Source organism: Theropithecus gelada, chromosome 9 (genome assembly GCF_003255815.1).
Source record: "Theropithecus gelada isolate Dixy chromosome 9, Tgel_1.0, whole genome shotgun sequence".
Lineage (NCBI taxonomy): Eukaryota > Metazoa > Chordata > Mammalia > Primates > Cercopithecidae > Theropithecus > Theropithecus gelada.
Genome location: NC_037677.1, coordinates 110,345,469 through 110,357,641, shown reverse-complemented (window position 1 = coordinate 110,357,641; position 12,173 = coordinate 110,345,469). Strand labels below are relative to the sequence as shown.

The 12,173-nt window shown below is 44.2% G+C and overlaps 1 protein-coding gene across 5 annotated transcripts in view; it reads right to left on the bottom strand.

Moving 5' to 3' along the window:
• Positions 1 to 378: 378 nt before the first annotated feature.
• Positions 379 to 12,173, bottom strand: part of CASP7 (caspase 7) — a 52,373-nt gene continuing 40,578 nt past the window's right edge. For all 5 annotated transcript variants that reach the window (XM_025397175.1, XM_025397176.1, XM_025397174.1 and 2 more), the window contains 5 exons: positions 10,107 to 10,243; positions 9,496 to 9,624; positions 5,759 to 5,934; positions 4,947 to 5,076; positions 379 to 1,978 (listed from right to left, as the gene is read on the bottom strand). In XM_025397175.1, the coding sequence (XP_025252960.1) occupies positions 1,749 to 1,978; positions 4,947 to 5,076; positions 5,759 to 5,934; positions 9,496 to 9,624; positions 10,107 to 10,243 (802 nt within the window). In that variant the 3' untranslated portion in view covers positions 379 to 1,748. The remainder of the gene's footprint in view (positions 1,979 to 4,946; positions 5,077 to 5,758; positions 5,935 to 9,495; positions 9,625 to 10,106; positions 10,244 to 12,173) is intronic.

The window sequence follows — 12,173 nt, the reverse complement described above, 5'->3', positions numbered from 1 at the left end:
TTTTTTTTTTTTGAGACAGAGTCTCACTCTGTCACCTAGGCTGGAGTGCAGTGGCTCGACCTTGGCTCACTGCAACCTCCATTTCCTGGGTTCAAGCGATTATCCTGCCTCAGCCTCCTGAGTAGCTGGGACTACATACAGGTGCCCACCACCATTCCCAGCTAATTTTTTTGTATTTTTAGTAGAAGTGGGGTTTCATCATGTGGGCCAGGCTGGTCTCGAACTCCTGACCTCAAATGATCCACCCACCTCGGCCTCCTAAAGTGCTGGGATTACAGGCGTGAGCCACTGCGTCCAGCCAATAGGGTCAATTCTTATCCTGTTTTCTCATTTCTCCATTGTCATAAATGACTTCAAAAGGAAAGCAAACCGGACAGGTTAGGAATTAAGCAACCACATTTTTAATCAATACATATGAACATTTGTTTGTTAACCAGTTACTATTAGGCAGAAAAAAACAGTCATTTATCAAGATTTCAAAAGATAACACCACCTTGAAAATAAAGTGCCAAAAATCTTTGCCATAAATTCTTCCTCACTTATAGAACTAAAATTAACAAATATTTACTCAAAATAAGGCTTGGAATTATCTAAAAAGTTCCAGATATATTTTAAAGCTATAACAGATTTTGCACATAAAGCCAAAACAGATTGTTTTACACATACATAGACTATCTGACAACCCAATGAATAAATGATTGAATGGATGAATTGTTGAGCATTAGTGATTACTTATGTTCACATTATGGGCCAGGCTTACATCCATTTCTTGTTCTTCTCCTGCCTCACTGTCCCTTGCTCTTCCAAGGCCCTTGGTAAGGTGGCTTCCAGGTAGGCCTGGGCGGTAAGGGGCTGGTGGAAGATGTGAGGGCAGGAGAGGTGGAACCAAGGTATTCTCTGTATCTGACTCAGTTCAATCCATCTCAGGCAGTGGCTTTGTCCTTGTCATGGCTCCACTTTCCACAATCCATTAGTGGTCCTACCTCCCACTAGGCAGCCCCCACCATGGTTCCAGCTCCTCTGGATGATCCTACTACTAGACTCAGGAAACCAAACCTCTTCCCATTATCGTCACAGCCCTGGGTGTGTTAACAGCTTCTTGCTATTTGGCTTCTCTTTTATCATCTATGTAAGTCAATTTCCTGTACTAAATTCCCTCTGTTGAAACACCTAGAATGGTTTCTGTTTTCCAGACGGGATCCTGATGGATACATATCAGAATCATTTAGCTTTTTCTCCTCTTATCTGGAAATTTTTGCACGAAAATCTGCCCTAAGCCAGTGAAAAATCATTCAAATCACACTCAATACCCACATTCTGCAATAAAGGTCAGTAAATATCCCCTTGGCTGTGTTTTGTCAAATACTGGGATTCTCTTTGCCAAGTGCAAACATGACTCTGCCTACCACTGTTACCACCAATTACAGAGGACACAGCCACAAGCTTTCTCCAGAGGTCACTTTTGTTGCATGTATTAAGTCTAATAGGTAAAAGACATACAAAGAGAAAATTAATCTTAAGAGAAAGTTACACAGTTACCAAATGAATAACATTATTTAAAAAGTCTGAAAATTCAGAGAACAAAAGACAGCACCAGAAAGTTTCTTCCCTGTTGAATCAATACATTTTCCCGAAATGAAAATTCTGGAGAATTTCTGAATACTTCAAGAGCATCAAAAAAAAAAAAAAATTCTGATTCATTAATGAGTGATCCATTGCTTCTCAGCTAGAATGTACCCCTGATACGGCTAATGATTGAAGTAGAGTTCCTTGGTGAGCATAGAGACCACACAGGGGATCTGCTTCTTCTCATGGAAGCATGGGTCATCAGACTGAGACTCAAAGTGCCTGGCGACTCTGTCATTCACCCTGGTGAGGATCTGCATGATCTCCAGGTCTTTCCCGTGCTCCTCCAGGATGGAGCAGAGGGCTTGCACAAACCAGGAGCCTCTTCCTGGGCTCCTCCACGAGTAATAGCCTTCAACAGGAAAGAAAGGAGATAATCAAATCAGCTAATTCTGACAGCTGCTCCACTCACCAATGAGACTGACTCTATGGGGCTTTTACACCTGCTTTTCAGAAATGATTTCACTCTACTCTGCACACAAGTCATTAATGAGAATTATGCTGGTGTGCTCAGAGAGCAAACATCTGAGATTTAGAGGGTTGGCATGAAGATGCTAGAAAATGCTTTGGGTATTTCAGTACGGAAATCCTATGACAGACAACATCACTAAGGGCCAGCCTTGGTGGATGGAGCCAGGGTACTCTCCTGTGTTAGCCTGATGGAGGTACCCACCTGATAAATATCAGATACGTGGGTGTGAAACAGATCCGCACATGCAGACTTCCAAAGGAAATGCTGGAGGTCTATTCCACAACTCTGGAACTCCTCACTACCCTTTGGGGGTCAGTGCTACTTTCTAATCCAAATCTACTAGAGAAGGAATTTGCATGGAACCTTGAAGAATTCTGAGATGTGTTCCTGCTGCTGGGGTACATGGGAGTAGAGTTGGACCTTGCTGAAGAAATCTAGAGGCACGAGGAAGCTGAATGCCCAACTGTCTGAGGGGCAGGGCCAGGACAGCCTGATGCCCTGGGAGGACAAATCTCATCCTATAACTCCCTAACCTAAAACAGTTTGCTTGCACCACTTTATCTGGGTCAAGTTCAGGCTGCTTGACACAGCACACAGGGCCCACCATGACAGGGCCACTTGCCTATCTGTCCTGGTTTGATCCTGGCCATGCCCTGTCACATCCAATGCTATGGAATGAACTATGTCTTCCCAAAATTCATTTATCGAAGCTGCACCCCATAATGTGACTGTGTTTAGAGGCAGGGTCTTTATGGAGGTAATTAAGGTCCAATGAGGTCACTAGGGTAGGGCTCTGATCCAAGGGGATTGGTGTCCTTATAAGAAGAGACACGAGAGACCTCACTCATTCTTGCTCTCAATCTCTGCCATATGAGGCTATAGCAAGAAGGTGACCATTTATGAGCTAGAAAGGGAGCCCTCACCAGAAAGTGACTTAGCTGACACCTTGATCTAGGACTTCCCAGCCTCCCTAACTTAGAGAAATAAATGTCTGTTGTTTAAGCCACCTGGTCTAAGGTATTTTGCTATAGCAGCCCAAGAAGACTGATACACCCTGCGATCCAGCCCCGAGTTTACCAAATGCACTGGGCTATCCGGCCCCTCAGTACTCCGTCGATAAGCCCTTGTCTTACCCATGTCGTCTGAAATTTTAGGCTCAGTTACAGCAGCTTCTTTTTTTTTTTTTTTTTTTTTTTTGACACAGAGGCTCACTCTGTCGCCCAGGCTGGAGTGCAATGGCACGATCTCGGCTCACTGCAAGCTCCGCCTCCCGGGTTCACGCCATCCTCCTGCCTCAGCCTCCCGGGTAGCTGGGATTACAGGTGCCCGCCACCATGCCCCACTATTTTTTTTTTTTTGTATTTTTAGTAGAGATGGGGTTTCGCCATGTTAGCCAGGATGGTCTCAATCTCCTGACCTTGTGATCCACCTGTCTTGGCCTCCCAAAGTGCTGGGATAACAGGCGTGAGCCACAGCGCCCGGCCCAGCAGCTCCTTTTTAACATAGCTTTTCTCATCTGCCTCCTTGCTCAGAGCACCTACAACTCTACCACTGGGTTTGTTTACACAGACATAGCCCCCATTACACCTCCTCCCTCTGAGGAGCAGAAAGACCAAATTATTTTCTATCTTATGCCATCCTTAAAAACTTGTGAAGTTATCGCTCTCACAAAATCCCATCTGTAGATCCTGCCAGAGCTGGTTTTCCAAACACATCAACCTATTTACTGTAACCAGTACCCTTGTGCCAAATACTTGACACAACTACTATTACAGCTGGGAAAATTCTAACTTAGTGCTGGTTTGTACCCAAAACAAAGGAAGGACTTTCATTGAACAGACTCAGTGAAATGTGGTGCTCAGTAAATAGTGAGGAGGCGTGCCCATTGCTGGCATTTTCTGGAACCTGTGTACAGGCTGCAGTGTGAAGGAACCTTGGCTGAGCCACAGCTCTACTGTGCACTGAAATCTCTACCTGACCTTAGGCATATCACTTAGGTTCATCCAAACTAAAAATTATTTTATTTTATCTGTAAAATCAGGACAGGAATAACACTTTTCCTAAATACTTATAGTATTATTGTATATGAGAAAAAATACATGCAAGACACTCTGTATTGTAAAGTACTATAGAAATGTGTGTCCTTATAATTTCCGAAACACTACTAATAATAAATGAATAAATCATTTATTTATGAATCATTCATTTATTAATGAATAAATCATTCATTTATTTATTTATGAATGAATAAATCATTCATTTATTTATTTATGAATAAATAAATCAGCTTTCCTGGAGAGAAAAGTGAATGCATTTCTGTGGTAGGCAGAATAATGGTGCCCAAAGATGTCCATGCCCTAACCTTGAAACCTATGAACATGAAACCTTATGTGGAAAAAAGGACTTTGCAGATGTGGTTAAGGGTATCGGACTGACATGGGGAGATGAGCCTGGAGTATCCAGGTGGGTCCCATCTAATCACAGGCATCCTTTCTCAGCTGTGGTCAGAAAGCGAGCACTGTTAACGACAGAAGGCTCAGAGAGATGAAAAGTGCTGGCTTTGAAGATGAACGAAGGGGCCACAGCCAAGGAATGCAGGCGGTTCTAACACGCCACATTAAAGGCTGGGAAATGGATTTTCCCTTGAGCCTCCAGAAGGAATGGAGCCCTGACAACCTGTTTTGGAGTTCTGACCTCCAGAACGGCAAGATAATACATTTGTGTATTCTAAGCCACGGTGTTTGTAGTAATGCATTACTGCAGCAAGAGGAAACGAATACTGCCCCCAAGTCTGTGTTTTGATGACGGAATGGACTAAAGTATGCTTGGCAGACAATGGACGTGATACCTGGAACCGTGGAATAGGCGAAGAGGAAGTCAGCTTCCACTGGGATCTTATATCGAGGATTAGCATCTGTGTCATTGATGGGCCCTGAGTCAGCCTGGATGCCATCATCGAGCTCCGTCCCTCGGCAAGCCTAAGTATCAAAGTAGACATCATTCCATGCAGTTGGGGGCAGAAATGTATGTCCTGTTCACTGCTGTGTCCCAATACCTAGAACTGTGTCTGGCATACTTAGGAGCTCAATGATAATGTGATGAACAGATAAATGAATGAATGTGTGTCAAATTACTAAGCAAAGCAAATAAAAGTATTGCAATGTCTTAAAGAAACCTTCATAATTTGTGGCTGGGTATGGAGGCTTACACCTGTAATCCCAGCACTTTGGAAGCCTGAGGTGGGTGGATCACTTGAGGCCAGGAGTTTGAGACCAGCCTGGTCAACATGGCGAAACCCCATCTCTTCTGAAAATACAAAAATTAGCCAGGCATGGTGGTGCGTGCCTGTAATCTCAGCTACTCAGGAGGCTGAGGCAGGAGAATCGCCTGAACCTGGGAGGTGGAGGTTGCAGTCTGCTAAGATCACGCCACTACACTCCAGCCTGGGTGACACAGCGAGATTCCATCTCAAAGAAAAAAAAAAGAAACTTTCATAATTTGTGATCCAGTGGAAACACATATGCTAACCATTCAGAGTTAGAAAAATTAAATCCTAATTTGAATATGGAAACAGCATTTGGATTTGTAAAAATGATGCCATCCCTGTCACTCTATAATCTTTTCCCATTTTCAAGTGTAGTGGCATTGAAAAGAGGTTACCTGAATGAAGAAGAGTTTGGGTTTCTCTAAAAGGGTTTTGCATCTATCCCCCCGAAAATGGGCTGTCAAATCCTTTATTGGTGTGACACCATCTTTCCCATAAATTAAATTTTCTTCTCCGTGGCTTAAGAGGATGCAGGCGAAGCAGGCGGCATTTGTATGGTCCTCTTCAGAAGCTGCAAGCAAACAATACGAACATTGAAGAGTTAAGGTGTAAGTTCTGGGGGGCCTCAGATGCAGCATTTCCAGAGGCAGCCTGGCAGCTGCCTCTGACTATTAGAGGGGTACAAGGGAGGAGAGGGGAGGAGCTGGGGACTGGGTTCCTTTCAAAGGATCAGACTTATCTAAGAAGTTAAGAGAGAAGGATAGGTACAATGTATGGGGGCTGATGGGTGTGGCCCTGCTGTTGGCTAGTTTTGTGACATCAGGAGTGTTACTGAATCATTTTGTGCCTTGGTTTCCTTATCTATACATTGAAACATAATAAGCATCATGCAAGTATTTGTTAAAGAGAATAAAATATTATACTAAGCGCAATAAGCCAGTCACTAAAGGGCAAGCACTGTATGATTCCACTTTCAGGAGGTACCTTGAGTAGTCAAGATCACAGAGAGAATATAGAACGGTGGTTGCCAGGGGCTGCAGGAAAGGGGAAATAGCCAGTTAGTGTTTAACAGAGATAAAGTTTCAGTTATGGAAGATGAAAGAAAGCCTGGAGATGGATGGTGGTGATGGTGACACAACCATGTGAATGTCGTTCTGATCTATACAGTTAATAATGGTTACAATGGTAAATTTTATGTTATATTGTATATTTTACCACAACTAAAGAAAATTAAAGAAAAATAAATAAAAATGCTAGATTGGCTGTCCATTTAGGATACTGAGGAGAGGAATCATAAACCATGTAGCCAGCTGGCCCAGCTAGAACTCACCAAAGGCTCTGTGATACTAACGAACCAGCTAGAGGGTAACTAACCATTACTTTTCACGCCAAAAACCACAATTACTTTTGCACCAGCCCATAACTAGCTAATATACATATCCTTTCTTCTTCTCTATGATTAATGAGGGGGAGGAATAATATTTAGAATTTCTTGAGCAAATACTACGTGCAGACACTGATCTAGGAACTTTACATGAGTTATTTTTAATTCCTACAGGACTGGAAGTAGGCCTCTTTTATCTTTATTTCACAGATTTAAAAAAATGGCATCTCGGAGAGGTTTCATAACCTTTTCCAAAGGTGGTACGACACGTTGGAGCCTTGGGGCCGTTTTTCAAGCCCAGGACACTGTGAAATCCAGCTACCTCACCAGTTCCAGGCAGAGCAAGAGTGGCCTCTCCCATTCGAATTACCAAGACACTTTGCATCATCTGCACAGTGATTCTTGTATTAGTTTTGATAGTAGAGGTATAAGGCAATGGTGATGAAAGTTGGAGTTCTTAGCTTATTTTAAGATTACACAAATTAGGACAGTTAGAAAATGGAAGTTTTGTCTTCACTGGAACTGACTGCATGTAAAGTCAGAAAAAATAAATGCTTTACTACTTTCATAGGACAATAAACAAGAATTCTCTGATTGTGACATGCCCTGGGCTTGGGCAGAATGAATCACCTTTCAAAAGAACAGAAACGGCCGGGCGCAGTGGCTCACGCCTGTAATCCCAGCACTTTGGGAGGCCAAGGCAGGCGGATCACGAGGTCAGGAGTTCGAGACCAGCCTGGCCAGCATGGTGAAACCCTGTCTCTACTGAAAAAAAAAAAAAAATTAGCTGGCTGGGCATGGTGGCATGCACCTATAATCCAAGCTACTTGGGAGGCTGAGGCTGGAGAACTGCTTGAATCCGGGAGGTGGAGGTTTCAGTGAGCCGAGATTGCACCACTGCACTCCAGCCTGGGCGACAGAGCGAGACTCTGTCTCACACAAAACAAAACAAAACAAAAAACAAACAGAAACTACAACTGGGACAAGTTCATATGCCTATCTGGGCCATTATACTTCTCGAAGCATGCTCACAAAATTCCTCTTGGCTCATAAGCTTCCTCACTCCATCCCTAAGAAACAGCAGGAGCTGGTATCATAATCTGCCTTTCAGGAAAGCAAAAAAAAAAAAAAAAAAAAAAAATCAGGACGATGTGGTTGCCTTGCCTGGGTTGCCTGTTAGAACCTGGGCCAGACCCAGATCTCAGACTCCTGACTTCTAGTCTGGTCTAGGACATGACCTACTAGGGTACAAAAGGTAAGCTTGTAAGAGTCAAGTTGGAGGAAATTAGGAAAAACACCTAGTTTAAAAGAAAAAAGATGGTGGGGACTTTTTTTGTTTTAGCTGCAACGTTAACAAAAACAGCAGTGATTTAGACTGTGTTCCTATACACTTCCTGTGGGTCTGTGTCTAATGAATTGATAGGATGTTACTTTCAAACACTTGCCCTAAATGCCAGAATACGCTAGGTGGCATCCATTAGAGACGGCGGTATAATAGGAAACGCGTTTGGCCTGGAGTCAGAAGACCAGAGTGTGGGTTTCAGTTCTGCCCCTACTAACTGCACCGTTCAGTGTATCGTTCATCCTCTCTGAAGCTCCGCCCCTTTTATTTTTTATTTTATTATTATTATTTTTTGAGACAGAGTCTTGCTCCATCACCCAGGCTGCAGTGCAGTGGTGCCATCTTGGCTCACTGCAACCTCTGCCTCCCGGGTTCCTGGGTTCAAGTGATTCTCATGCCTCAACCTCCCAAGTAGCTGTGATTACAAGTATATACAATGCCTTCCAAGGCCACACTCGGCTAATTATTGTATTTTTAAGTAGAGATGGGGTTTCACCATGTTGGCCAGGCTGGTCTCGAACTCCTGACCTCAGGTGATCTACCCATCTCAGCCTCCCAAACTGCTGGAATTACAGGTGAGACACCGCACGTGGCCCGTCCCTACATTGATAAAATGAGCATAATATTCTGTTGCCCAACATTGCAGGGCTTCTGTTAAAGATCTAATGAAATAACTTAGTGAACATGCTATATAAAAAATAACATAGTTCTAAAGTATATGGGAATTATTATTCTCTATCCGCCACAAGGGAAAAGTTTACACTTACACTTCATTCTGGGAAGGATGACATGGATTTGTTACTTCCCAGGAATGAGTCTTTTGAAATTGTGACCATTCTGTACATAAGAATCTATTTCTCTTGCTGGACTTTCAGCTGATTTCATCTTTTTACAAAGAGACTGAAGGCTCCTGAAAGAAACCTGCCTACCCCAGGACAGGTATGGACTGGTCAAGAGGGAGGGAGGTTTCTCACACTGAAATTCCTCTGTCCTGCACAGGCATCCTCCTGAGATGGGCCTGGCCACGGTGGGAGGATCGCCTCCCCTGGGTGCAGGAAGAAGACAGATGGAGGGGCGGTAAGGGCTCAACTTTTCTTTTCTTGAGACAGGGTCTCACTCTGTCACCTAGGCTGGAGAGCAATGGTGTGATCATGGCTCACTGCACCCTTGACCTCCTAGGCCCAAGCAATCCTTCCACCTCAGCCTCCCAAGTAGCTGGGACTACAGGTGCATGCCATCATGCCTGGCTAATTAAAAAACAAACAAACAAACAACCATTTTCGAGATAGGGTGTTGCCATTTTGCCCAGGCTAGTCTTGAACTCCTGGGTTCAAGGGATCCTCCCACCTTGGCTTCCCAAAGTTCTGGGATTGCAGATGTGAGTCACCACTTCTGGCAGCGCTTACCTTTTTTAAGCAGATCTTGCATCTTTGCACAAGAGCAGTCATTATGGACTGTCACATCAAAACCCAGACTTCGGAAGCACTTGAAGAGCGCCTCGGCATCTTTGTCTGTTCCGTTTCGAACACCCATACCTGTGGGAATCAAGTAACGAGTCCACAGGTGAGCATCCCCTGGCTGAATACCACATGCGGGTACCAGTGGGCCAGGCGCTAAATGTACCGGCGCCAGCTGCAGCAGAAAACACTCCAAGTATATACAATGCCTTCCAAGGCCACAATTTAAATGAACTGAAGCAAACTCAAAGGGGAGGCTAACAGTGCAGGCTGCCACAACAGGTGAGCCTCCTGGTAACACTCAGCTCCCATCAAAGCCAAGGCTCTCCTGGATTCTCAGCCCTTTGGTCAAAGCCCTGCATCAGCTAATACATGTGGTGGGACTTCAGACTGAACGTTCTCCATTTCCACATAACCCTTTCCCCTGGATACAGCAACCCCGCCTTCAGAGGGGCTGTCTGCCACAGTAGGGGGTTGCAGCATTTATCCCATAAATGTCTGACACAAATAGGAGAAGATGAAAGGGAACCAGAAAGATCAACCCACGCCCACATACCTACCTGTCACTTTATCAAAGTTCTTGTTGTTTATTATGATGCATTTGCCCATCTTCTCAAAATTCATGTTGTACTGATATGTAGGCACTCGGTCCCGGGTGGTCTTGATGGATCGCTCTGAGACATTTTTCTTCTTCTTACTGGGGAAATATAAAGTTCCATAGTCAGGGGCTGTGGAAGTGTGTATAGTAACGCCTCTTCATTTTACTACTGGCGTGAAAGGGGGGATGCCTAAGAAAACTGCAATATCCTTGAAGAAAAGACCTGGCATGGACAGACGGCTCTGTTTAATTGTCATGTTTAAGTGGAACAGGGTCCCCTGGCAAATTTTATTAGATGCCAGAGAAATGCAAATTATCACAATGTGATACCAGTACAAGCTGACCAGAATGGCTACAGCGTAAAAGACGCAAAATGTTCAGCCCCTTGGATTAACAAACATTGCTTGGTGGGAACCTACTTTGTACACCCATCGTGGAAAACCGGCAGAATTTACTGAAATAGAATGTATACATAACCTATGCCAGAGCAACTCCCCTGGGAAAAGTAAACACATTCACCAAGACGGGTCCACACATATCACAGCAATACCATTCAGTGATGGCCTCCAACAGAAAATAATCGGTACGTCCATTCGCAGTCAAATGTACACATTGTGGAATGTTCATCTAATGAAATACTACACGAGAAGGAACAAACCACCGCAATGTGAAGCAACGTGAATAAACCTCACAAATGTAACACTGAGTGAAAGAACTGACATACAAAAGGGTATATACAAAGTAAAAAGAACAAAACTAACAGCTAGGATCAGAAATCTGGAGATGGTTTTCCCCACGGTGGAGATCAGAGACCAGACGGACACGGGGTCTTTCTTGAGGGTGAGTCATATTTTGTTTCTTGGTACGGGTGCTGGTTACATGTGTGTTTCTGTTGGTGAAAATTTATCAGTATGTGCACGTTCTATGTGGATGTTATGTTTTAATAACATTTACATTAAAAGGGGGAAAAAGGCACAGAAGGATCACAACAAAAAAGTAGGCTCTTTCCAATCTCCAGACAACTGGTGGTCCAGTTTGCCAAAAGTCTGGCAGGTAGGCACTGTGGTGGGGCATGAGGCACTACGGAGCGGGCAGAGGGACACATTTCCAATGAGGGTGGGAAGCCATCTTGCCAGCCATCCATGCCAATGTGAGCTCCAGGAGGAAGACATTTCTCTGTTCCAAAAATCACTGAATCCCCAATAGGGAGAACGATGCCCAGCATATAACTTGCTCAGTAAATATCTGTTATATAAATGAATGAATAGAATCATATCCACTTCATTTGACAGATATGGAAACTGAGGTCCACAGGGAGACAGGGTTGTCCCAGGTCACCCAGCTAGTGATGGGCAGGTCCAAGTCCGCAACCCTGTCCCCCAGAGTATTTGCTAGAATGATCTGCCTGCCCTTCTCCCATGGAGCCTAGCCAGAGTTAGAAGCAGCAAAATAAAAGTCAAAACCCAGCTTGTTACCTGACAAACATGGGGTCAAGGGTACTGCACTTGAGTTGTCATGGACTTCTATGGTTGGAGTTTCTCAGAATCTCTGAAAGGACACGGCCTTCCCCCTCTCTGCCCCCACTCCTATCTTACTCCAAATTACAGAGGAGCTCTGTATGTCTAAGCTGCAGATGCTGTATTGTTGTTTTTCCCCTTGAACATGACTTTATCCTCCACTTTCGGAAAGTCAAATTTCTTCCATGTGGCCATTTTACTTTTAAAAGAGAAATGGTCCTGAATCTGTTTTGCCTTCTCTGGGCTCCTCCGCTGTTTTGTGTTCTGTCTGGTTTACAGGGTGATGCTGGGTTTTCTTCACGTTTCCTTCCACAAAGAAGCAACACAAAAGAGCGCTGGACTTGGGGCTAGTCGGAGCTCTGCGTCCACCCGCCCATGTGACCTGATCCAGTGAGTTTTTACCCTTTGCAGAGCACCAACTTCCTCTCATGTAATGCAGTCAGTTGCACGCAGTAGGTGAAGCATTTCATGATCATCACAAAATTAGATGGGAGGTGCAATGGCAGCAGGTA